Raw genomic sequence first — 23,989 nt, 5'->3', positions numbered from 1 at the left:
GATGTGAATATGAACCTCTTTCTTGATTATTGATTACATTCTCTATTATTACTGAGCATCCTTCAAATTTTCCATTCATTACGTTTTCTAAAGTACTTGCCTTTGAGTGTCACTGTGAAATTTACTCCACGTATCTCTTTGCAGTTTGTCTTGGGTGCTTTTCATAAACAAAAATTGTTTTGTTGTATTCTAAGGAAAAAAATACACATTTTATTTAAACAGACCCTAGCAAAAAATTGATCTTAAAATATTTTGGATTTGAAGAGAGCAAAGTGATTAACTTCAAAAATACAGCACATCTCTCAGTGCTAGTAAAAAAGGCATTGCACCAAATATTCATTGACCAACAAAGTCTTCTTAATAGAATGGAATTTGTAAAGTCTGTCTTTACAATTGTACAGCATATCAAGAAGTGAAATACAGTAGATGTGATTTTAGTGGACCATTACAATTTATGCAAAATTTCAAACCTAACGTTTAATGCAGTGCTGAAATTTAAGATTTAATGCAGTAATGCGGGTCTACTACAGCCAGTTTGGGATATAAAAATTAACTTTTTATTAAAGTAATGTTTGTTCACAAATTGGATAAAGAGTTAAGAGTTGTTCATGTTTGGTCAGCCCTCCAAAGTCTCCCATCCGTTTCTTTGGTGTGTTTAAGGCAGGCCTCCATCTCCACAGCCCATCTTTCCAGTCCTCATTTGTTTGTCTGCAATTGCTGGTTTATTTGCTTACATGCTTTTTGAATATGCTGATGTATTCCTGCACATCGTCGGGTGACCCCAGAACCACAGGCACTCGCTGGTGAATTGATTCTGGTTGGATATCAAGCACGTTTTCACTTCCTGTTGTGGCCATTCCTCCAGCTTGTTCCAGAATATAGGCCATGGGATTACACTCATACAGGAGTCTCAACTTTGAGAGAAAACAGATAAATATACACAATTATGTGGCAGGTTTTTTTTCATTACACTTTAGATGAGTCATTTATATACCACCATCAAGAAAATGTCTGAAGCATGCCACAAAATATAATATTTAAGCAGACGCAAGCTGTTTGACCCATGGTATTTTATAATTTGGTACAAATGTCAACAAGCTATACTACAGCTCCATGTCAGGTTCCATTCTTCACACTAACAGATAACAAAAATAACAAATGATTTTGGATTATGCTTTACTGCATTCTTCATTAGCAGCCGTCAGTCACTGAGCGCTATCTATACGTTTATTGAGAAATGCTGAATGTTCATGTTCTCACAGCACCACTACCTGGTAATGTTTGGGATTCTGAGCACAACATACTGCAATATCACAGAAAAAGGGTCAAATGGAAAGTGTAGAAAGTGGTGGTCTTCCGCAGTTTGGGTCTTCACTAACCACCGTGGCCTAAGGAGAGCTAGCCTGCTTCCCCGGATTTGTTCCTGCTCACAATTCTATGAATGGATACTCTGCCTCCTGCTCTAGCTCCAAGGTGTCTGGCAGAAAATGGCTGTTTATAATCATTCCTCGCATTTTCAGGGTCAAAGATCATGTTGGATGACTAAAATTGATATAATACAAGCGCCTTCTCATCGGTCTATGGTGGGTTGACTGCTTTTAAATGGTACATTCGATTAAATGCAAGTTTAAAACATATTTTCACTGTTGCCTCACAAATATAAATTCAGTTTTTATTTTTTTTTCTTCTAAAGTTGCCCCCTTAAGTCTATAGCTGGTTGTTTCAACCATTTTTTTTTTTCTTTTCAAAAGGACAGTGGGAAATATTTAGGATCAATATAAGGTCTCATGCAAGTAGAGTTTATGGAAAATACACTCATTCAGAGCTTTCACTTATGCAAGGAGTGTGAAATATAATTACAGTTTGTTTTAGTCACACTGAACAAGACTTTGGGAATGAAGAGATTATAAAAGTGTTCATTATACAGTATTGTCATTTTTCTCCATTATTGTTGGCCATTTGTCTAATGACATGTGTAGCATACATTTAGTTTTAATAAAGCATTCTCCTACATAATAGACATATGCTGGAGAATTCTTTGTTCCACAAAAAATCACGACTAAAGGGTGCTTATTCACATGAACCCACTCAGACTAAGGAAAAAGTTGAATCCGGGGAACTTGCATGCCTAATTGTTTTTTCCTACACTCTTAAGATTGACGACTCTGAGGAAGAACTCTGAGTCCAAGTTCTTTCTGCAACCCTTGCAATGCAGAGAAATTACTCACAAATAAATTGTTAAATACCTCATGGGTTTATTCGCTTTGTCTTTGAAAACAATAAAATCCGATTAATATTAACTGGTTGGGATTTTAAAAAAAAAAAAATACTGTTTTGACAGTTAAGAGGATTTGAATAAAAACCTCAAAATGTTAAACTGCTACCTCAACAGCTACGTCACTGAGCAAATCCTCCCACCCATGAAATAATGAAAAGAGAATCACCATTTCCCAAAACAGTCTGTAAAACACTTTAACGTTAATGTATGAAATTAACCAAATGCCAAAAAGGAACACTAATGCAGTTCTTTATTGCAACAGTTATTAAAAATGAAAAGGAATCCCACAGTAAATTCAGACTTTTAGAGAACTGGAGTTCAATGAAGAGGTTTCATTTGAAAGAAAGCATTATAACATGAAAAATATTTACGATTGCCCTACAAATTCTTTTCCAGAATAATTTATTCAGTTAAGAGATTCAAGAAGCTGGATCCTGCTCAAAACCAGTAGGCAAGGCAAGAGTCAACCCTGGCTGGAATGTTAGTTCATTACAGGGGCACAAACAAGCATATCAGGCCAGTTTAGAGAGGTAAACCAGTCCGACTGCCATGGTTTTGTATTGTGTGGGCCAAAGCAAAAACTTTAGAAGTGAACTGTGCAAGAACTCCAAGTGGACCCCAACCTAAAACTGAATTTAAAACCCAAAGTGCTGTTAAGTAGCGAAGAATCAAAAAAAAAAAAAATTAAATGAAAACCCTCACCTTTCCTTTAGGACTTTTTGCATTGGCAGGGTATAAAAAGATACCTCCATAGACTAATGTTCGATGGACGTCAGCAACCATGGATCCTACATACCTTCCACCATAGGGTGAAGAGCCATCCTGATAAAATAATGGAAGAGAATTATAAAAGTATATTCATTGTTATGTACCATGTATAATCTACCTATAGGTTCTGAAAATGTATAAAATTATGAAGACACTTAATCAAGTTCTGGGTGCTAGAGTCAACAACAAAAGCAATGGATGTAAGACAGGAAGGAAATCTCATATACTTCTTGCAGGCCAGCACTTTATCAAACACGTGTTTCTCTGAAGTGAAAGAAAACCAGAGAAGCTATTTAGACAGAACATCCATGATAATGAGTGAAAACTAAACCACAATCAGTGGAGCTGTAAGGTGGAGCTACAAATACACCGTGTCATGCTTCATATAATCCCATCCTTTCATTCACCCACTCATTTACTGAACCTGACTACACCAATTTTACGGTTTTGTGGCGCCAGAGAGAATTCTTAAAGCATCAGGCATAATATAGGAATCACTGCAGAAAAACACACATGTTCAAAGGTCACTCATATCTGTATATAAGGGCTCTACTTTTCTACTATTTATCTGTTTTATGTAAGTGCGTATGGATATATTTTTGTATGTTATTTATTCATTATTATTCTTGTTTTTCATTTCTTCTAACTATTTCGTTGTCATCTTGCAAAGCACTTCAACATTTAGCCTGTCTTTCTGAACCAAGATCCTGGATGGCTAACAATTTTCTTGATCTGAATCAAAATAAAACAGAGGTGCTTATAGTGGGTCCATCAGCTAAAGCCCAAATTGGTCTTGGACTTCTCGGCTCTTTCTCTGTCTTTTGCAAACCTCAAGTCTGCAATCTTTTTATTATCTTTGACAGTAACCTCTCTTTTGAGAAACAAGTAAATTCTGTAGTCAAGAGTTGCTTTTTCCAGCTTCGACTATTAGTTAAGATCAAGCTTTTTTTATCTTCTAGGGATCTTGAGAAAGCTACTCATGCTTTTATCGCCTCGATTACTGCAACTCGCTGTATCCTAGGATTAGCAATTCTGTGATACACAAGTTACAGTTGGTCCAGAATCCTGCCGCTCGCTTTCTGGTTGGGTCAAGAAAGTATGACTCTGTTTCTCCTATTTTAGCTTCTTTACACTGTTTACACTGGCTGCCTGACAGTTTTCAAATTTATTTTAAAATCTTGTTGCTTGTTTTTAAATCTTTACATGGGCTTGCTCCTGCCTATTTATCCAAATTGTGTGTTTTACACCAGCTATCCAGAGTGCTTAGATCTTCTGGTCAGTTGTCTATGGTTGTCCTTCGTACCAAGTGTAAAACTAAGGGGGACAGGGCTTTTGCAGCTTCTGCCCCTCGCCTGTGGAAGTCTTTACCTCATCATATAAAGGAGTTGTCTACAATTGAACTGTTCAAAACGAGATTAAAGACTCATTTCTATTCACTTGCATTTCTGTGACCTTCAGTAATACTGATGGTTTCCTCCTTATGATTATATAACATTATTTCTATTTATTATGTATTTTATTTATGTTCTTATTTCTATTTATGTTATTTGTTTGTTTTCTTTTATTCTATTATTGTAAAGCACTTTGACCACAGCATTCCTATGTTGTTTTAAATGTGCTATATAAATAAATTGACATTGACATTTAAATAAATGTTGCTATTGTTAAATGCTAATTAATTAACACATCCTGGATGCCTTTTAGTATTGGAGGTATTCTCTGCAAAAAAAAAAAAATATATAAAATTAAAATTTCATCTCTCTTGCAATTTCATTTTCAAAGTCTATATGTGAGAATGCTGCAAGAAGTTAAAAATGAAATAACAGCTTTTACAATTTCGTTTTCAGTTTGAACAGCAATGAAGCTGCAAGAATGAAAAGTAAAACACAAATAAGCACTGGTGTCACCTGCCGCTCATTGAATGCTCATTTTACAGTTATCAACATGCAAATAGCATGGGCGGGGCTTTGCACCTTAATTTCCCACAATTCTTTCTCCTACGGACAGTTTGACTGATAAAACACTCTCATTTTGACTGTGTTTAACTTGCGTTATTTTGACCCTGTCACCTGCGTACTGAGAGCTACACAGCAAAACCATCAATCCATCCATTATCCAACCTGCTATATCCTAACTAGAGGGCCACGGGGGTCTGCTGGAGCCAATCACAGCAAAACCATCACACAAAATCCAAAGACCATGCATAATTGTAGTTCTGAAGTAATTAAATGTTCTATTTAATTACAATACTTAATATGACAGAAATTAGCCTCAATTATGTCATAATTTACATTTATTTACACTGTAGTGAAAACGGGATACTTTGTATTTTTGTAGTATTATAATTTACCCCTCTACAGCAATGTTCCCCAACCCTTTTTCCGTGGTGCCACACTTTCTAGAACCCAAAACATCCCAAGGCACACCACTAATTTACTCACCACAAACTCTTTATATCTCATATATGTACTCAACTGTCCAAAGGGGCAGAACTACTGGAGAAGCCAGTTTAAAAAAAAAAAGCAGCTCAAAGATCAGCATTCACAGACACAGCCAGCACTCTCCCAGCTGCTTCATTCCTCTGCCAAACGCTGTCTGCTTCAGAGGAAACTTGTCCATTATGCCCACTATTCACTGGCCCTGTGAGACTTGCTGGAAGCCACACACTCAAGCAAATGGATTCTGGCAGCCAGGAGACACATCCAATGCATTCTAAGTGCTGCGTCTGCAACATAGCGATTGCGGAGCTGCTTTTATGCCAGCTTCTCCAGGTAGTCCTTTCCCCCTCAGAAAGGCCTCGACCTCCTGTGGAACGTGTCCCTCTCAGGTTCAGAGCAAGCACGCTACACTGTTATTTCCATGGTGCACCACTGTACTGTGGCTCACTGGTTGAAAAACACTGCTGTACAGTTTTCACCTCCTCCATCCCACTCCTCTGTAGCTGATCGATAACTTGATTGGAAACTTTATTGTTACAACTTTTTAAAATAAGGTGATACGATAGGGATTATTTTATTCACTATGAAGACCTTCCATAATCTGTATTTTTTGTTTAATTCATGCTTCTTTTTCCATCATCATCATTAAGAAATATGAGCAACGAATATGAACTGTATTATCTATCAATTAATTGCATGTTTATAAACAAAAAGAATTAAATTTTAAAAAATTGGAATACATTTTCTGACCATTCTAGAAAGTATTGAACATATCATTCAAAAAATATAATTCCAAAATATGCTTGAATGGGTGCAAAAATATTTTTGAATTGCACTATTTTTATATTGCTGTTTCACATTATATTTGCATGTGTATGTGATCAGATAATTGTTTCTATGAAATGCACGGTTATTATATTAGTAAAACAGAACATCTTCACTCTGTTAATCTGAGACTGGATCTGACAATTGTGTCACATAATAGGGATTATTTCATTAAGAGGCTTACCACTCTGGTAACTGAGATTATGTGAAAACATTCAAATAATTTAAAAATTATGGATCTGAAAAGATTAATTAAATACAAGTTACTAATTTTGTATTTAATTAAAAAAATGTTACTAATTTTGTAATAAAAACTTTAACAGAAAAACAACACAAAACAGTTTTGTCTCATTTCCTTATTAGTTACAGTACCTCAGGAAACTTCTTCTTTTGCAAATACTCAGTTACGGCTGGATCAAAGTATTTGGCATAACCTTCATTAAGACTGTAAATATTTCCTTTCTTCTTTATTCTCACATTTCTGTCCACAAGAATGAACTCTCCAATAGCCTAAAGAAAAAAAATTCTAATTCATTTATAGAACATGATATATTCATTACAGTGTCAGAGAGACAGAGGCCTCCTGCCAGAGCTTGGCCCATTACCAAAATCGGCTCAGGAAGACATGCCAGTCCATTACAGGGCATGTTTGTGCACACATTATACCAAGTCAACAACTAAATGTTACGTGCACGTCTGGTGGAAGACACAGAACCCGGCAGAAAACTCAAAAGAAAAAATGAGGAGAAAGTTCATACTTGACACGATGACTGGGACAGAAATTAGAGTTTCAGGAATTCAGTCCAGGATGCAAGGGTTGGGACAGTTGCAAAGTCATTGTACCATCCCTAACTAACTCATCTTTACATAATTAATACAGAGTAAACAAATCAATACATATAGTATATACACAATTATTGAAAAAGGAAATTCTAAACTGAACTGTACATCATTATTCATAAAAAGAAATACATTTACTTCTAATTTTCTTAATCTTACCGTTAGCAAAACATTATTCTAACCGAGTGAACACTTACACAGCAATGACCATAGTTTGTTTTAAATGCTGAATTCACTGCGTTATCTTTTACATACTAGATATTTACGAATATGCATGCATATTTTAATCTATACTAATGGCGGTACATTAGGTTCTTTTTAATCTAACATAGCATAAACAAACATTTGGCTGCATCTCACCAATAATTTTGATAAAGTCATTACAGATAATGACTTATACACACACACATACACACTTCCATGCAAACATTTGGACCCCCACTTGGCCAAATTACTCATTTTACTGACATTTGATTTGAAGTAAAAAAAAAAAAAAACAGTAAACACCACTTTGACAGCAAAGATATTAAAACAATGATATTTTTAAGAAAATATTAATGTATAGTTACAATTTATTTCATGAATTTAAAAAAAATTAAAAAAGGAAGCGTAAATGTAGAATTTGCAAACAGTTGGTCACCCTTTGAGTTATATGGTCTTTTTAGGTCATTAGTCAAATACAGTATTTATGAGTTTTCAGCTGATGACAATTCCAGAGCCTAATAAATTTTTTGACTCTTCAAACATTATGCAACACTCAGCAACCATGGGATCTTCTAAGCCGGGAATCTTAAAATTAAACTAATTGATGCCTAATAAGCAGGAAAAGGACATCAAAAGATAAAGGCACTACTAGCTACCAATTTCCACAGTTTGAAATACCATTAAAAAAATGACGGTTTAGGGAAACTGTGGAGGTCAAGAGAAGATGTGCAAGAACAAGAAAACGGATAGAGCAGCTGGAAGGCAAAATATACCCCCCCTTAGGACTGTAAGGGACATGCTCAGAAAGGAGAGGTGGTGCACTGCTCTACTGTACAGCATTACTGTCATGGACAATACCTTCATGGAGGAGCCATCAGATAGAAACATTAAAGTTGATCACATCATCACAAAACACAACGTCTGTGTAAGATAGAGGCATTTCAGAACCAAGTGCTGTGCACAGATGAAGTGAAAGTCTTTGGCCACAACCACAAAAGGTTTGTCTGAAGAAAAAAAAAGGAATTGCACTTGAAGAAAAGAACACCTTGGCAACTGATAAGTACAAGGTGGATTTACTACACTTCAGGATTTTGTGGCAGCTATTGGCAAAGGAAACATTGGGCAAATACAACGAAGAATGGATTTCACTAAATATCAACAAACCCTTGAGGAGAATGTCAGACAGTCACAAAACTGAAACTAAAAAAATCATGGGCTCTAATACAAGACAAGAATCAAAACCATATTTCAAAATCTGCTACAAAGTACATCAACATACACTGTGAAAACTTATTATTACATAATAAACTTTATTATTATTATTATTGAAAATCTGTGGGTAGACCTTAAATATCGGGAGTATGTAAGACAGTCCATTAAGATCTCATAACTAGAAAGTCATCTGCAAGGAAGGATGGGAAACAATTTCCAAAGCAAGAATATTAAGACTCATAGCTGGCCATAAAAATGTTTCCAAGCTGCAATTTTTGCCATAGGTGCTGTACTAACTATTGACATAGTAAGGTAGGGTTGCCAAACTTTTGCAAATGCCACATTTACTCTTTAGTTTTTTTTTTTTTTTTTGGTTTTAATATTTTTTGGTTAATGAAACAAACTAAAACAATGATATCTTTACAAAAAATTTAATGAAGAGTTAAGATTAAATACCATAGTTGTATCCACCCATCCATTCATTATCTAACCTGCTATATCCTAACTACAGGGTCATGTGGGTCTGCTGGAGCCAATCCCAGCCAACAGAGGGCGCAAGGCAAGAAACAAACCCCGAGCCACCACAGATAGTTGCACTGATTAAAATGTCAACAAAATGTGTAATTTGACGAGGGCTGTTCAAACATCTGGATGAACTGTGTATATATATATATATATATATATATATATATATATATATATATATATACACACACACACACACACAGTATATATATATTGTATTATATATATATGAGTGAGAGAGAGTGTGTGTGTGTAATGCGTGATATTCTTCTTTTAATAATGCAACATCTCATTTTCTCTTCATGCTGTACTTCATTCTTCTCTTGCAAAATTTATAATTTTATAGCGTGCTAGGCTCAGAAGTAGAAGGTTGCTTAATAAGAATGAGTTGTATTTAATTGAATTCATTATACAGTACAACAGATCAATACAATATATAACAGAGTGGAAAAAGAACAAAATGAGCAAACAGTTCTATGCTCCACTGTAAGACCAACTCACACATACTCAACTTACCGGGTCCAGCATGAAGCAGTTGACTCCATTGCCTGTGGCTAACACCAACATTGTAGCACTGCCATACAGAGTATAGCCTGCAGCTACAATGTGACGACCAGGCTGTAAAGCATCTTTCTCACTTGGCTCTGAATCACTGGTCTGCAATCATACAGAATAAGATGCTTTGGATTAAGGTGCAGCAAAGATATTTACAGACTTCATTAAACTTGGAGGACAAGTAGCCTTATCAAGTGAACCTTTTCCAGACATTACTGTAGAGTTACCCAGTATGCTTCAGTGCACTGGCTTAACTTGCTTTTTAAAAAACACATCAATAATAAAATAAATGTACACTGCGTCCACTGCATTCACTCCTTTTCCTCACATATATTAAGATGATGGCATTTTTTCTGGTATTTGTATTCTTACGGCATAAGGTATATAATACGTTTCCCATTTCATACTAATTTTTAAAAGATGGCTATCCTTTTATAGCATATAAATGATAAAAGATTTTTTAATACAAATAAATAAATCAATGACGTTTTTAGGGAAACACTCTTAATAGTCTTAGGAAAAATTCTATCAGTTCAGTATGGTATATTGTGTGGATGACCTAATGAATTACTGTAGAGTTTCCAAATAGGTCAGTAAGAAGATAGAGATTAACCTTGCGGACTATGTGATCCACAGGGAGAACTCTTCAACAATCCTCTGTTCAGCAACAGAACAGCAACTTGGTAAGCTCAGAGTCCAACTGAGGTAAAAAGCTTCAATAGGGCAATTTCAGGTACGCACAGGATGACACAATGGAAGGTGGGGAACACAAGTGTGCTACTTGTTGACCTAATTATACAGTGGTATCTTCACTGACACTCATTTTACACTTTACCTGTCCTCAAGAGTAAGCTTCTTGTTCTACCCCATTAACGTCTAACCTACTTTCCTTCTCTTTAGCCTCCTCTCCCTCTTTACCATGCAAGTTCTTGCCTCTGTTCCATTCCTGAATTCATGTTCTACATGAATCAGTGTTGGAGGTTCCTTTAAGGCATGACCTGGGAGTACTTATTGTTGTTTGGGAACACTCCCTAGTCAGGAAAATCCTCATAAAAGTATTCCAGCTGAATCCTGGAAGCTGCAGTCAGAAGCTCCAGAAACCTCTACTGACAAAGGTACCTGATCGGACTGTAACTCTCAGGTAAGCCTTCAGAAGTGTGAACGAGAGCAGCCTTTAAAAAAAGCTGCTACCATCTGTTAAGCTGGGGACTGCAATAACCTTAGTTGTAGCCTTCAGCTGACCTTCCTTTTCTCTGGCATCCTGTACTGGGCTTGAATCAATCGATGCATACTAATTTAAGTATCTGTGCACAATAGTTTAGCTTGAAAGCTTCAGCAACAACACCAAACGTCACACAGGGGAGTCCTCCCTACCATTATGATGTTAAAAGCAAGTTTGCATTATTTACCGTCTCCCCCTTTGTGTTTTATTATAAACATTCATGGCCAAGGTATTCTACTTATGTATTCTCACCTTTCTGTAGATGGCAAAAATGCTACCAATGGACGCAAGGCAATCAATGTTTGAAGAGCCGTCCAGGGGATCAAAGCAGACAACATATTTGCCCTGAGAAAAAGAAAATATGAAGCAGGCTTTAAATAAATAATTATATTATATATATGAATGAATGAAGTACTTGGGGTTGCTGACCGAAATTCTGAGCTAAATGATTTCCCCACAGCTTTATTTTATTTAGCGCCTTTCGTGGCAATCTCTACTACAAAGCATTTTAGAAACCAATTAACATTATGCTACAAGGAACAATGCATTACATCTGTAGTGTAAGAACAGTCATCTAAACTGAACAGTGTGTCAGAGACCAAGCATAGACAAAGGAAAGAGGGATTAAAAGTGACATACAGTGTGGAAGAGAAGAATGTCGGCTTCAGGAGGTGCTGGAGAAGAGAAGAGTCTTTAGCCTGTATTTAAATGTGGAAATTAGGGGGGTTGGAAAGAAAGACAGACAGAAAGTCAGATGAGAGAAAAAAGTCCGCTTAGGCCTAGATGTTTAAAAATAGATAATTATGAAATATACTCAAGTATGAATTTATGAGTGTCTGACTAAATAAATAGGACAGATGCACTTCTTTTGGTATTTTTCCTTCATGTGCAGCAGTGGATATCTATATATACATATATAATTGACTTATGTTATTTTGTCTCTTGACAAAAAACACAAGATGAAAGCATACATGTTTAAAGAGGAGCCTCCCAAACTATCGGGAGTAGTTGTGAGATTTCAATTTCTGAAATCTACAGTGTGATGAGTAAGCCATACATAGATATAAATATAAATACAGCGGATTCCCCTTATTACTTTTAAATGCTTTCATAAAAAATTAGTGAATACACTCCTGTGCATTGTAATCTACATAAGTCAACAGTACACACCTTTCCTAAATTTGTATCAACTTAAAATATGTGTCTTCTGGTTGTTTAGTCATTATAAGACAGGAGCAAACACACACAGAACAATTAAAGCAGAGGTTTACCTAAATGCACAACAGGCTTGTGACAAAGAAATTGCTTGAAAAGGAAAACCAGAACAATGATTCCCTGGAACCTAATTTGGGAGCTTCTCGTACAGTAGGCTGATTCAGTGGATTTCACTTGACAAGTGTAGTGCAATTACAGGTCAAAAGATAACAGAGGTACTGGTACTTCAGATTTACAAAGAGGCTCTTGCTATATTAAAAAACAAGCAGCATATTCATGGAGAGCACAGAGCACAAAAGACACTGGAAACACCAACCCTCTTTTCAGCCTCTACAATAATGGCATCTTTGTTTTCTTCAGAGACTAGAACACAGGTGGTGAAAGACGACTTCAGCATGTTAATGACTAAGTCATTTGACAGGACGTCAAGCTTCTTCACCTGATCTCCAGTCACATTGGTGCTGCCTGCAATGCCATATCTGCACATTGTAAAGAAGAAAACCATGATATGCTTATATGTAGTTATAGACACTTTATCAATTAATTAATTTATACTAAGACTTACAATCATTTTAAGTATACTAAGAAGGTACAAATACATAGAACAAGAATTACCTGAGCAAATTAACAAATACTAGATTTTCACTAAGTGTAAACTGATTAGAATGGCACTTACTTATCAGTTACAATTACAAAGTACAGGATGTCGGCCATTGGCAGAGTATAATGGCACAGTATATTGCACATGGCATCAACATCTATTAGGAAGTCTACTAGACCAGCCCAGTACTGCTGAGCACACAGAACATTATGGCTTCGGCCGAGGGGGACTCAATATAGAGCCCGATGGCTGAGAGTAAAAACGACCTTCCACAATTACAAAAAGTATTATAAGATACTTGGGGCAACTCACAAGAACAACATAAAAGACAGTAAAAGAGCAAAAGTGTACCGCACTTCCAAACCCAAGAAATATCTCCTACACCAACTCAGCATAAAATATGAGTTTTATCAACATTTCAACCTGCCAATAAAAATGCAATCTGCCAATTCATAGTTTTTAAAATTCAAACAAATTACTTACTCAGGCTAAGGGTGAACCAACCTCAGTGAACAGTGTTGGTACCTACCAAAAGATGGTAGATGGACACTCCACTCACCCTTGCCAGTTCCATTTGATCTTTTTTGCTCCTCAACAAATATACTGTACTTTCAAAGCAGAGAACATGTTCTTAAATCAATTTTATACCACTTGTTAATAGTTTTACATTACTCAGGGCTTATTTATATTCCCCTTAATTACTTCGAATCATTGGGAGCTTCATATACCAGGAGTTAAAATAGCATTACAGTAATCCCTCCTAGATCGTGGGGGTTGCATTCCAGACCCCCGATAGGTGAAAATCCGTGAAGTAGAAACCATATGTTTGTATGGTTATTTTTATATATTTTAAGCCCTTATAAACTCTCCCACACTGTTAACATTATTAGAGCCCTCTAGACATGAAATAACACCCTTTAGTCAAAAGTTTAAACTGTGCTCCATGACAAGACAGAGATGACAGTTCTTTCTCACAATTAAAAGAATGCAAAAATATCTTATCTTCAAAGGAGCGCCATCAGGAGCAGAGAATGTCAGAGAGAGAGAGAGAGAGCGTGACAGAAAAGCAAACAATCAAAAAATCAATACGTGCTTTTAAGTATACAGAAGCACTGCAATAAAGCGGCATTTTGTAGAGGAGCGTCCGTGTCCTCTGTGCAAACAGCCCCTCTGCTCACACCCCATCCGTCAGGCAGAGAGAGCGAGAAAGATAGAGAGAAGCAAACAATCTCAAGCACCGCGCGGGAAGCACATCGCATATCATTGAGGAGTTTTATTTAATACGTAACATGTGCTCTGATTGGGTAGCTTCTAAGCCATCTGCCAATAGCGTCCCTTGTATGAAATCAACTGGGCAAACAAACTGAGGAAGCACGTACCATAAATTAAAAGACCCATTGTCTGCAGAAAGCGGCGAACCAGCGAAAAATCCGTGATATATATTTAGACGTGCTTACATTTAAAATCCGCGATAGAGTGAAACTCGAAAGTCGAAGCGAGATATAGCGAGGGTTTACTGTATAGTTCTTTTTTTTCCTTAAAAACATTATGTGTACATTTTTGTTTTGCTGACGCAAAACAAAATGGGGTGGGTAGGAATCCAGATATCTCTTCTTAGCTGTAAGCCCTAACCTGGTTTCATAGTGAAGGGAATAATCCACCCAAAAATAATTTTTTGTATATATTACTTACCCCATGTAGTTTATACTGTAGTGATGATTGAGAAAAATTTTTTTATCTCATGTTTTCATGCAAAACAAGAGAAAATGAGTCTTTCCTGTTTATCTTATATGCAAAGTTTTCCAGAAGTCAGTATTAATAATATTTTATCAAAAAATGCAGACATTTTGAGTATACAGATGTATAAGAAACAGCTGGATCATGAAACACAAGTTTTGTCTAATGGATGTTTTTCCTCATTGTTTGCCAATGGACAGAATGGATCACCATTACATTCCAATTATAGTACAACTGCTTTCTTTTGTTCTGCATGAAAATATGAGTGAAACCTTTTTTCTCATCCATCACTACAAAATACATGAGGTAAGTGAAATATAAAAAAAATTCATTTTTGGGTGAAATATTCCTTTAGAGAGATTTGTCTACTGAGATTGCATTTGTTTCCCCAACTCCAAAGTCATTTTGTTAATGTGAAAGGCAAATATAAACTCACTCCATGTGAATGTGTACATCATGACTGCCCTGTTTTGGATCGTAGTTTCAACCTTGACTGGTTTGTGCTATGGCTATTTGTGACTTATAACCTGTAAAAGTCCATTTCACAAAGTGAATTTGAAAAGAATACACTACTTAGGGCAGCACGGTGGTGCAGTGGTAGCACTGCTGCCTCGCAGTTAGGAGACCCGGGTTCGCTTCCCGGGTCCTCCCTGCGTGGAGTTTGCATGTTCTCCCGTGTCTGCGTGGGTTTCCTCCGGGCGCTCCGGTTTCCTCCCACAATCCAAAGACATGCAGGTTAGGTGGATTGGCGATTCTAAATTGGCCCTAGTGTGTGCTTGGTGTGTGGGTGTGTTTGTGTGTGTCCTGCGGTGGGTTGGCACCCTGCCCAGGATTGGTTCCTGCCTTGTGCCCTGTGTTGGCTGGGATTGGCTCCAGCAGACCCCCGTGACCCTGTATTTGGATTCAGCGGGTTAGAAAATGGATGGATGGATGGATACACTACTTATTACCAGAAACAGTGCAGCCGATTTTAGCTCTAGACAGACTCCTGCTGAATGCCTTGTCACACACGGCTAAGGGTTTAATCGAGTGCGGAAAACAAGGAGCGGGGTTGACAAAGTCCATTAACCCATCTTCTTCCTCTTCTACAGATCACCTGAACACAAACCTGCCTAAAACCCCTCCAATTTCCAGCACTCCCTCCTAGCCACGCCTCCTACTGACCTCACTTCCACCTTGAGCACCCCCGGACCCGCCTCTTCCTCCCCGTGACTATAAAAGCCTAGCAACTTCCCTTTTTTGTCCCTATTTGGACGTTGAACCAGACAGTTGTCTGGTGTTGTTATTTTGTTTGCCTGCCAGTGTGTATAATATACAGGGTGGATTCCAACCCTTTTTCTGCCGCCTTTTGACTTTTACAGGCTATATGTAAAAGTTATAGTTACGGAGGAATATTTCAGACAAAATGAAATAGATAAATATATACACAAATAAAAGTACTGTGAAATGTGACAATACATAAACAACAACATGAAATGAGAATATAAAGCATCAAAAGTGTCACTATATATATTTTTTGTTTCTTAATTCTTCAATTACTGATTTCAGTGATACTACGCAAAACAGGAAATAAGTCCAGATATGAAAGCTGTCAATGTCACTTGTCAAAGTTGAGAGGTAGGACTCTAGCGTGTACCATTTTTTGTTTGGTGAATCATTTTACTGTGTGGATGTCTGCACTTTCCTTGACTTGATAATCTTGTGGCTCATGCAAATGTTCAAAGTTGTGACTGTGCATGTCAGGCAAGAGTGCAAGAAAGAGATACCCAGAATTACCATACAATGCGGCTACTTTAATTAAGGAAATCCACCCTCATAATTAGAAGTTTGCATCTGAAGCATCTGCTGTAAATGTGGTACTTGGTGGTGTTAAGATTTACGTCTGCTCTACTCACAATTCCCCCCCATCAAAAAACAAGACTTGCTAGAGCCCACCTTCTCAGCTTTCACGAGTGAAAGTAACTTCTCATTTCAGGGTTTATTTCATGTTGCGTAAGGTCGGGTATATACTTTACATAGCGTGACGCATGCTGCAGCAGACGCTCCTGCTACACAAACATTTAACTGTTTATACTTGCACGCGTACTTTACAGAAATCTGGAGGAATCCACCAGGTGGCAGTGTGAGATATCATCACGGTGAGAACAGGTTTGGCTTCGCTGTGTTGTGAATTGCCTGGAACACCCATTAAATTCCGATGACACCTTACCGCAATATTTCTGTAAAGGATGTTTAATGATTAAATCCATCAATCCAGGGATTTGACCATTCCAGCAAGCACTGGGCACGAGGCTGAAATAATCCTTGGACAGGCATCAGCTTATCTCAAGGTAAATACAAGCACTCACATACACTTGCGTCATCCTAGTGTCACCAAATCTGCATATCTTTGGAAAGAAACTGGAGTACACTGTGGAAACCCAAAAGGAAAACATGCAAACTCCAGGCAGGGAATACCAGCGACGTGACTCCCTGAGGGACAGCAGGGCTAACGCTCTGCCACCTTGTCACCCCTATGTGTGTAATTATTAACAGTATTCATTATTTAAACAAAATTAACAATTTATCTGTAAAATGCAACATACATAATTTAATGCATTTCATCATGAAAGTGGTATCAAGTATAAATCTTAGGATTCTAAAATGTGCAGAGAGCTGGAATATCATACATTTAATGTGTTCTGTGTGGTGATCTATTGCTGCTTGTTGCTGCTGTCACGTCTGGAGGAAGCCCTAGAAAAAAAGACAGCACAGAAGACGGTATGTGAGACTTAAAATGTATCGTGTCATTACGATCAGGAATATGTGATGCTTGACTATAAAAGCACCACGAATACATCTCTATGACACGATACATTTTAAAAGTTTCACATACCATCTTTTGTGCCGTCTTTTTTTTTTTTTTTGCAACTTAACAACAGCAACATAATGTATAGCTCTGTATTTGAGCCACTGAGAAAAAAATGAAGGATTGTGTATTTTGTGATTAAAGTGGAAATTTCGGCTTTAATCTCGAAATGTCCACTTTAACCTCGTAGTTTACTTTATCATTAATGCAGACCATCGTAAACATCATCCCAGTTTTTAATCGCTATGAGCTTTTTGGACCGGACAGCAACGGCAATCAGCAATAGATCACCACACAGAATAAATTAAAAGTATGAACTCTCTGCACATTTAGAATCTTTAGATTTGTACTTGATACCACTTTCATGATGAAATGCATTAAAGTGTGTATGTTACATTTTACATATAATTTCGTTTAAATAATGAATACGGTTAATAATTACACACATGAGGGTGTCACGGTGGTGGAGCGATAGCACTGCTGTCTTGCAGGGAGTTATGTTGCTGGTATTTCCTGCTTGTATTCCACACTGTGCTCCGGTTTCCTTCCAAAGATATGCAGATTTGGTGCCGCTAAAATGACGCCAGTGTATGCGAGTGCTTGTATTCACCTTGCAATGAGCGGAGGCCTCGTCCAGGGATTGTTTCTCACTCATGCCCAATGCTAGCTGGAATGGACACATCCCTGGATTGATGGATTTAATCAATAAACATAATTTTCAGAGATACTGCGGTAAAGTGTCATCAGAGTTTAATGAGTGTTCTAGGCAATTCACAACAGAGAAGCCGAACATGTTCTCACCGTGATAATATCTCGCACTGCCACCTGGTGGATTCCTCCAGATTTACGTAAAGTATGCACGCACGTATGAACACCACAACGCTTGCGTAGCAGGAGCGTTCGCTGCAGCATGCGTCGCATCGCGTGAAGTATAACTCCGGCCTTATGCGTCGCTGAAACAAACAAATGACAAAATAATTAAATAGATACAGAAATGAGCAACAAAATATTTTTTGTGAGATAATTATTTATACTCGCATCTTATGTTATCTATTATAACATTTTACAATATTTATTAATTTTGTCCTAAATATTCCTCCACTGGTGGTGAGAAAACATGCAGTGTGACATAGACACTAAGGATTTAACTAACATGTACTTCGCAGCTTGGCGAAACTGTTAAATCTTTAGTAATATAATAAATTGTTTGTACAGCTGAAATAAATGTACCGCACAATCTTTTTTATTTTCCTCTTCAACTTTATTCACCTCCTTCTCCTCCTCCAGTGCCCTATGCCTCCTGTCCAATTACATCAATATCCCACAATATTGCAAAAATAAATAAAGAGTTTTGAAAAAACAAGAATATCAGTTTTAAATATATAACTTTCCCTCACTGGAATATTAAGTGCGTAGTAAAAGCAAACTCGCATTCACGCATTTTAGGTAAGCACCCCTCAGAAGACTCCTGACCCTCAACATAAACGATTCAACCCCCGTTAACAATGCAAATAAAACATATTTAGGTCGATTTTGTGCAGCGTATTGTTGGCTGAGTAACGTTCACTGCCCAACTCTATAAATGTAAAAGTGCGAAACTTTCTAATTTCAACAAACCAGGCAAGGAAAAGCCAGTCCAGCCAGTCCCAGCTGAAGCATGCAATTACCCAGTACGCCTGCACTTGAAGTAGGTGGTTATGTGGGGGCGTGACCGCAATCCTAAATTTGCATTAGGTGCTTCTTGCTCCGATTCCCCGCCCCCTTTCTCGGCCACAGAGAACAAAAGTAGGATACGGAGAGAGGGGGCGTCTATTGATCTAAGCAACATGTAACTAAGCCAATTATTAATACAGAAGGCTGGACACTGGAAGTGCGGGACAGATTGCTTCGCAAAGATAACCGATACCTATTCAGCATTGGGTGGACATTTTTATTGTTTTATAGTATGAGGAATGCTGTATATTCCCTTCTAGAAACTGTGCGCAGATGCACAGGACTCGTACAAAACAGTGCAATGCACATGTGAAATTTAAAAAATATATATTTTCACAAATTAAGCAGTTATTGTAATACTCTTGACAGTTGCATGGTTTTAAACCAAAATGCAGACGTGATATCAGTTGCGTCTCACCAGCACGCGTTAATTTTTAACTCGAGGCAAATAGTTAAAACAAGAATTGCAGGAGCCGCGCTACTCTAAGCAAACATCTGGAAAGCCAAGTTTGATCTGCTTCATTACCGCTGCACTTTGCACTCGTCAAAGGTGGTCATTAACACTGTCGCCAAGGTAAATATTTTTTGCTAAATCGTGCGGCCGGCGCGGATGTATACGTAACTCGCTTACTTCCTGCAAGGGTGGTGGTCGAATCAAACTGCTGAATAAGAACAAAGAGTTCGATATGTATTTGGAAATGTGTCTTCAGATTATACATTAAGCACCCCCTTTACCTTTTGTCGCTAACCCTTCAATGACAGTAATGGTCCAATAAACCTACTGATGTTGAAACCTAGAACTGTGTCGTGAATTCTGTTTTAAGCTTAAATATGAAAAGTGCATATGGAACTTAGTCTTCACTTTTTAATAAAAGCATGCTGCTGGATTGCTTATTATTTAGTATAAATCCCCAAACCACGTGGTGTGCAGTAAACTCAAATCCCGACGACAGTTAGGAGTATTTCCCTGTTTTCAATGACGATGCATTGTATAGACACACAGAAACCGCCCCCCTGTTACGAAGCCAGAAGAAATGTGCCACGCAAGCCCCAGATATGCAGCACCTTAGTGACCCTTCAACCTCTCCAACATTAATACCTACAGGTTGGCAATGCCAGCTTTCCGGACGGCTGACGAAATGGCTTTGATGGCTGTGCAGAGCGAATTGAGAAGCGTTGTTAGCTCCCCCGTGCCTTTGGCTTTCCTGCCCTCCTCCAGCACAAATCTGGTCAGGGTAATGACGTTGGTGTCAAACGCTGCTTTGTCCGACATTCTGGTGGTGACGACTGCAGCAACCTGCGACCCCCGATCTGCCTGTCTCTACCGGATGAAACAAAGAGAGCAGTCCAAGCAAGACAGACGCTCAATTTAAAAACGAGAAGAATCTTTCAGCAGTTAAGTGAAGGGGGTGTGTTAGCATATGCAACCAATCTGCAGCCAAAGGGTGCACAAATGGGAGGGGACGACGTTTCGCAAAAGCTACTGGGGCAAAGTTCAAAGTTGGAGAAAACACCATCGAGCTCGTCGTGTCAGCTAGCATGCAGAAAAACTAAAGTGCAAATACCGATAGATGATCACTATTCGACAAAGCCCAAACATAGAGGAAAGGGGGCGCAAAACATGCTGTCAGAACCACCCGGACGGAAAATGAGACCTGCTTTATGTTTTTAGCTTCAGATATTGAGTAATCATCATTAAAGGGGGGCACACTCGTTAATACGCCTGCCCTGCAGCACCAGAACACGTAGAATCCAGGATTCGCGGTGTGTGGTGTGCCAGTTTTCCCAGGGTTAAAGTTTTTATTTCCTGGCAGTACAGGTCTTCTTTCAGTTTTTCAAAGACGTACAACTTGCTGCCAAAAAACTGCACAAAACAGGTTTAGTAATGAATGTGTGGATTGGAACAAACGGATACTCTACAAAAACAAACTGAAGACACACAGATTAATTGCAACAGAAAGTAAAAGACGAGATGAGTGATAGCTATCTTTGAATAAAGAAAAAAAAAAAACAGATGTTATTCATTAGTGGGAATGATTCTGGTAACAACAAGGTTCTGTTACTTTTTAACCCAGTAGACCCTAATGATTATAGTTTTACTGAATCAGCATATAATTTAGGCATTAACTTTGACATGAGTCAATTTTATAGGACACATTGCCGCACAATCCAAAATCTTGTTTTTTCCAGCTAAAACACAGGCTAAAATGAAATACAAAGAAGAAAATTGATGCAAATATTTCTGATGGTATTGACTATTATATTATATGCATGTTGCTCAAATACACTCACTGAGCAAATTATCAGGAACACCTGTACATCTACTGATCCATTCTTCTTCATCTGCTTCCCACCCATGCTAAACAGCATATTGGGTGACCTATTAATTCTTGCAGTTATTTAATCAGCCAGTCATGTGGCAGCAGTTTGGTGCATAAAATCATGCAGATTCAGGTCAGGGGCTTCAGTTAATGTTCACATCAAACACCTGAATGGGGGAAAATATGCAATCTCAGTGATTATGACTTTGACATGATTTTATTCTGCCATAAGGGCTGGTTTGACTTTTTCAATAACTTCTGATCTTCTGGGATTCTCATGAACATCAGTCTCTGCTGTAGAGTTTGTGCAGAATGGTGCAAAAAGCATAAAATAAGCAGCAGCTCTGTGGATGGAAACACCTTGTTGATGAGAGAGGTCAGAAGAGAATGCCAGACTGGCTCAAGCTGACAGAACGGCTATGGTTACTCAGATAATCATTCTGTACAACTGTGGTGAACAGAAGAACATCTCTCAGAATACACGAGAAGTCAAAGCTTGAGAAGAATGAGCTACAACAGCAGCAGAAGACCATGTTGGGTTCCATTCTTGTCAGCTAAGAACAGAAATCTGAGGCTGCAGTGGACATAGGCTCACCACAACTGAACTGTTGAAGACTGAAAAACATAGCTTGGTTTGAAGAACCTTGATCTCTGCTGACGCACACATGTGGTAGGGTCAGAAGTTGGTGCCCACAGCATGAATCCATGCACCCATCCTGCCTTGTGTCAACAGTCTAGGCCAAAGGTAGTGGTGTAATGGTGTGGAGTACGTTTTCTTGGCACACTTTGGCCTCGTTAATACCACTCAATCATCTCTTGAATAATACCCCCACCCAGTATTAGTATAGTGGTCCTAATAATCTGCCCAGTGATTGAATGTTCTGTTTGTATTTTTCTGTTAATTCAAAATTACGACCACATAACTACTATCCTTATGCCTTTATGCAATGTCACAACATAGTAGGGCGGAAGCACTTCCGGGTCATGGCAAAGCTCCCTTTTCCCAGCAGCGCTCTCTGGCAGCACCCAGGGATGCCCTTCCGAATTACATGTCTCATGGAACCCTGCAGGAATTCAAACTGGGACCATGCCAGATTAGAACTGGCACCTTTTGCCCTAGGAGATATAAACTGTCTCTGAAAACCAGTCTCCCTCAGTCCCATGCATTATCTAACCATCCCACCTGGAATTGGAACCTAGCGCCATTTCCGCCAGGTTGCACCTCCACTTATGCAGTCCATCCACTATGGCATCCCAGCCAGGTAAGGCGCCATTCCTCAACCCAGACAAGATGCCTTTCCATGGATTATGGTATGTGTGTATACAGTTAAGTCCATAAGTGTTTGGACAGGGATACAATTTTCATAATTTTGGCTCTGTGCACCAACACAATGGATTTGAAATGAAGCAATCAAGATGTGATCTATGAACCATTTAGAAAAGACAGCCGTTTTTATATATGACCACTCCTTTGCTTTGTTTTCTCTGCCTAATGATGGACTGTTTTTACTTAGATGCACAGCTCTTGAGAGTTCACAGCAACAGTTTCCAAATGCTAATTTAACACTTGGAATCAACTCCTGATCTTCTACCTGCTTAATAGTTAATGAAATAATGAGGGGCCTGCTCAGACCTGGCAATGAAACAGCTTGTCAGTCAAATGTCCAAATGCTTTGGGGGAGGGGGGATAGGCATGTATAAAAATGTTTCTCATTTCTAAATGGCTCAAACCATATTTGTGTTGAACGTTTTTAATTAATGCTGAAAGCCTACACTTCAATCATGTAAGTATTTCTTCATTTCAAATCCAATGTGGTGGCATGTAGAGCCGAAAATCTGAAAATCGTGTCACTGTCCAAACCCTTATGGGCCTAACAGTAATATATAGAGTGGTCCAGATCTAATTATGCAATTTTCATTATGCTATACCTTATTGTTTATTACATAAAAAATCACCCGGAAAATCCAAAACCATCAAAAAGTGTGCGAACCGACGACATGAAGAATCGTCTTTGCGCCGAACTGGAATTGTCCCCGCATAAATCAAAGTCATCCAGACGATCTGGATCTGCATAATTAGATCTGGGCCACCCTGTATATATAAATATATATTGTGGACTATTGCCGGCCAGTTATCCCAGCCAATACCCCCAGGCCGCCAGGTGGAGCTCACCCTGCAGCATGGAGGTGCCCCGAATGCCAGCAGGAAATTATGGACATTGGAATTTTCATCCACATCCCTGCTGGATACCACAGTGGCCGCTAGAAGGCGCTGCAGGGAGGAGCAATGAGTGTTTTGCCTAAAACCCGGAAGTGCATCCTATTCACATGGACAGAGGAAATGGCGTGCTTCCAGGTTGAAGAAAAGGAGTTTTTATCTGACCCAGAAGTGTTGCCACTCACATGGACAGAGAGAGCAAAACAGTTCCGGGTCATGGACCATAAAAGACTCTGGGAAATCCCAGACAAATGAGGAGGAAGGGTGGCAATGCGTCTGGGAGAGGAGGATTGTTTATTGATTAGAGATTTATGAGTATTGTGGAGTGGACGGTGCTTTGTGCATGGTATTGTCTAAATAAATTCAATATTTATCTGGTGTCTGGCGTCTGATCTGAGGGTTCAAGGGGACGACAGTGCCCCCTATCTGTCACAATATACTGTATAGTGAAGATTCAGCTCGGACAGTA

The 23,989-nt window shown here is 38.4% G+C and overlaps 1 protein-coding gene across 1 annotated transcript; it reads right to left on the bottom strand.

Annotated features, from left to right (window-relative positions):
* Positions 1-534: 534 nt before the first annotated feature.
* On the bottom strand, positions 535-20,370 carry LOC120532526 (fructose-1,6-bisphosphatase 1-like). The gene is made up of 7 exons (XM_039758596.1): positions 20,085-20,370; positions 12,399-12,561; positions 11,120-11,212; positions 9,607-9,747; positions 6,682-6,819; positions 2,981-3,100; positions 535-914 (listed from the first exon to the last, which is right to left on the bottom strand). The coding sequence occupies exons 1-7, from the start codon at positions 20,252-20,254 to the stop codon at positions 723-725; spliced, it is 1,017 nt and encodes a 338-aa protein (XP_039614530.1). The 5' UTR covers positions 20,255-20,370; the 3' UTR covers positions 535-722.
* Positions 20,371-23,989: the final 3,619 nt, after the last annotated feature.

The sequence above is a fragment of the Polypterus senegalus genome, chromosome 7, assembly GCF_016835505.1.
Source record: "Polypterus senegalus isolate Bchr_013 chromosome 7, ASM1683550v1, whole genome shotgun sequence".
In the NCBI taxonomy this organism is placed as follows: Eukaryota; Metazoa; Chordata; class Cladistia; order Polypteriformes; family Polypteridae; genus Polypterus; species Polypterus senegalus.
The sequence above is the reverse complement of the archived record's forward strand: the minus strand, read 5'-3'. Positions and strand labels throughout refer to the sequence as shown.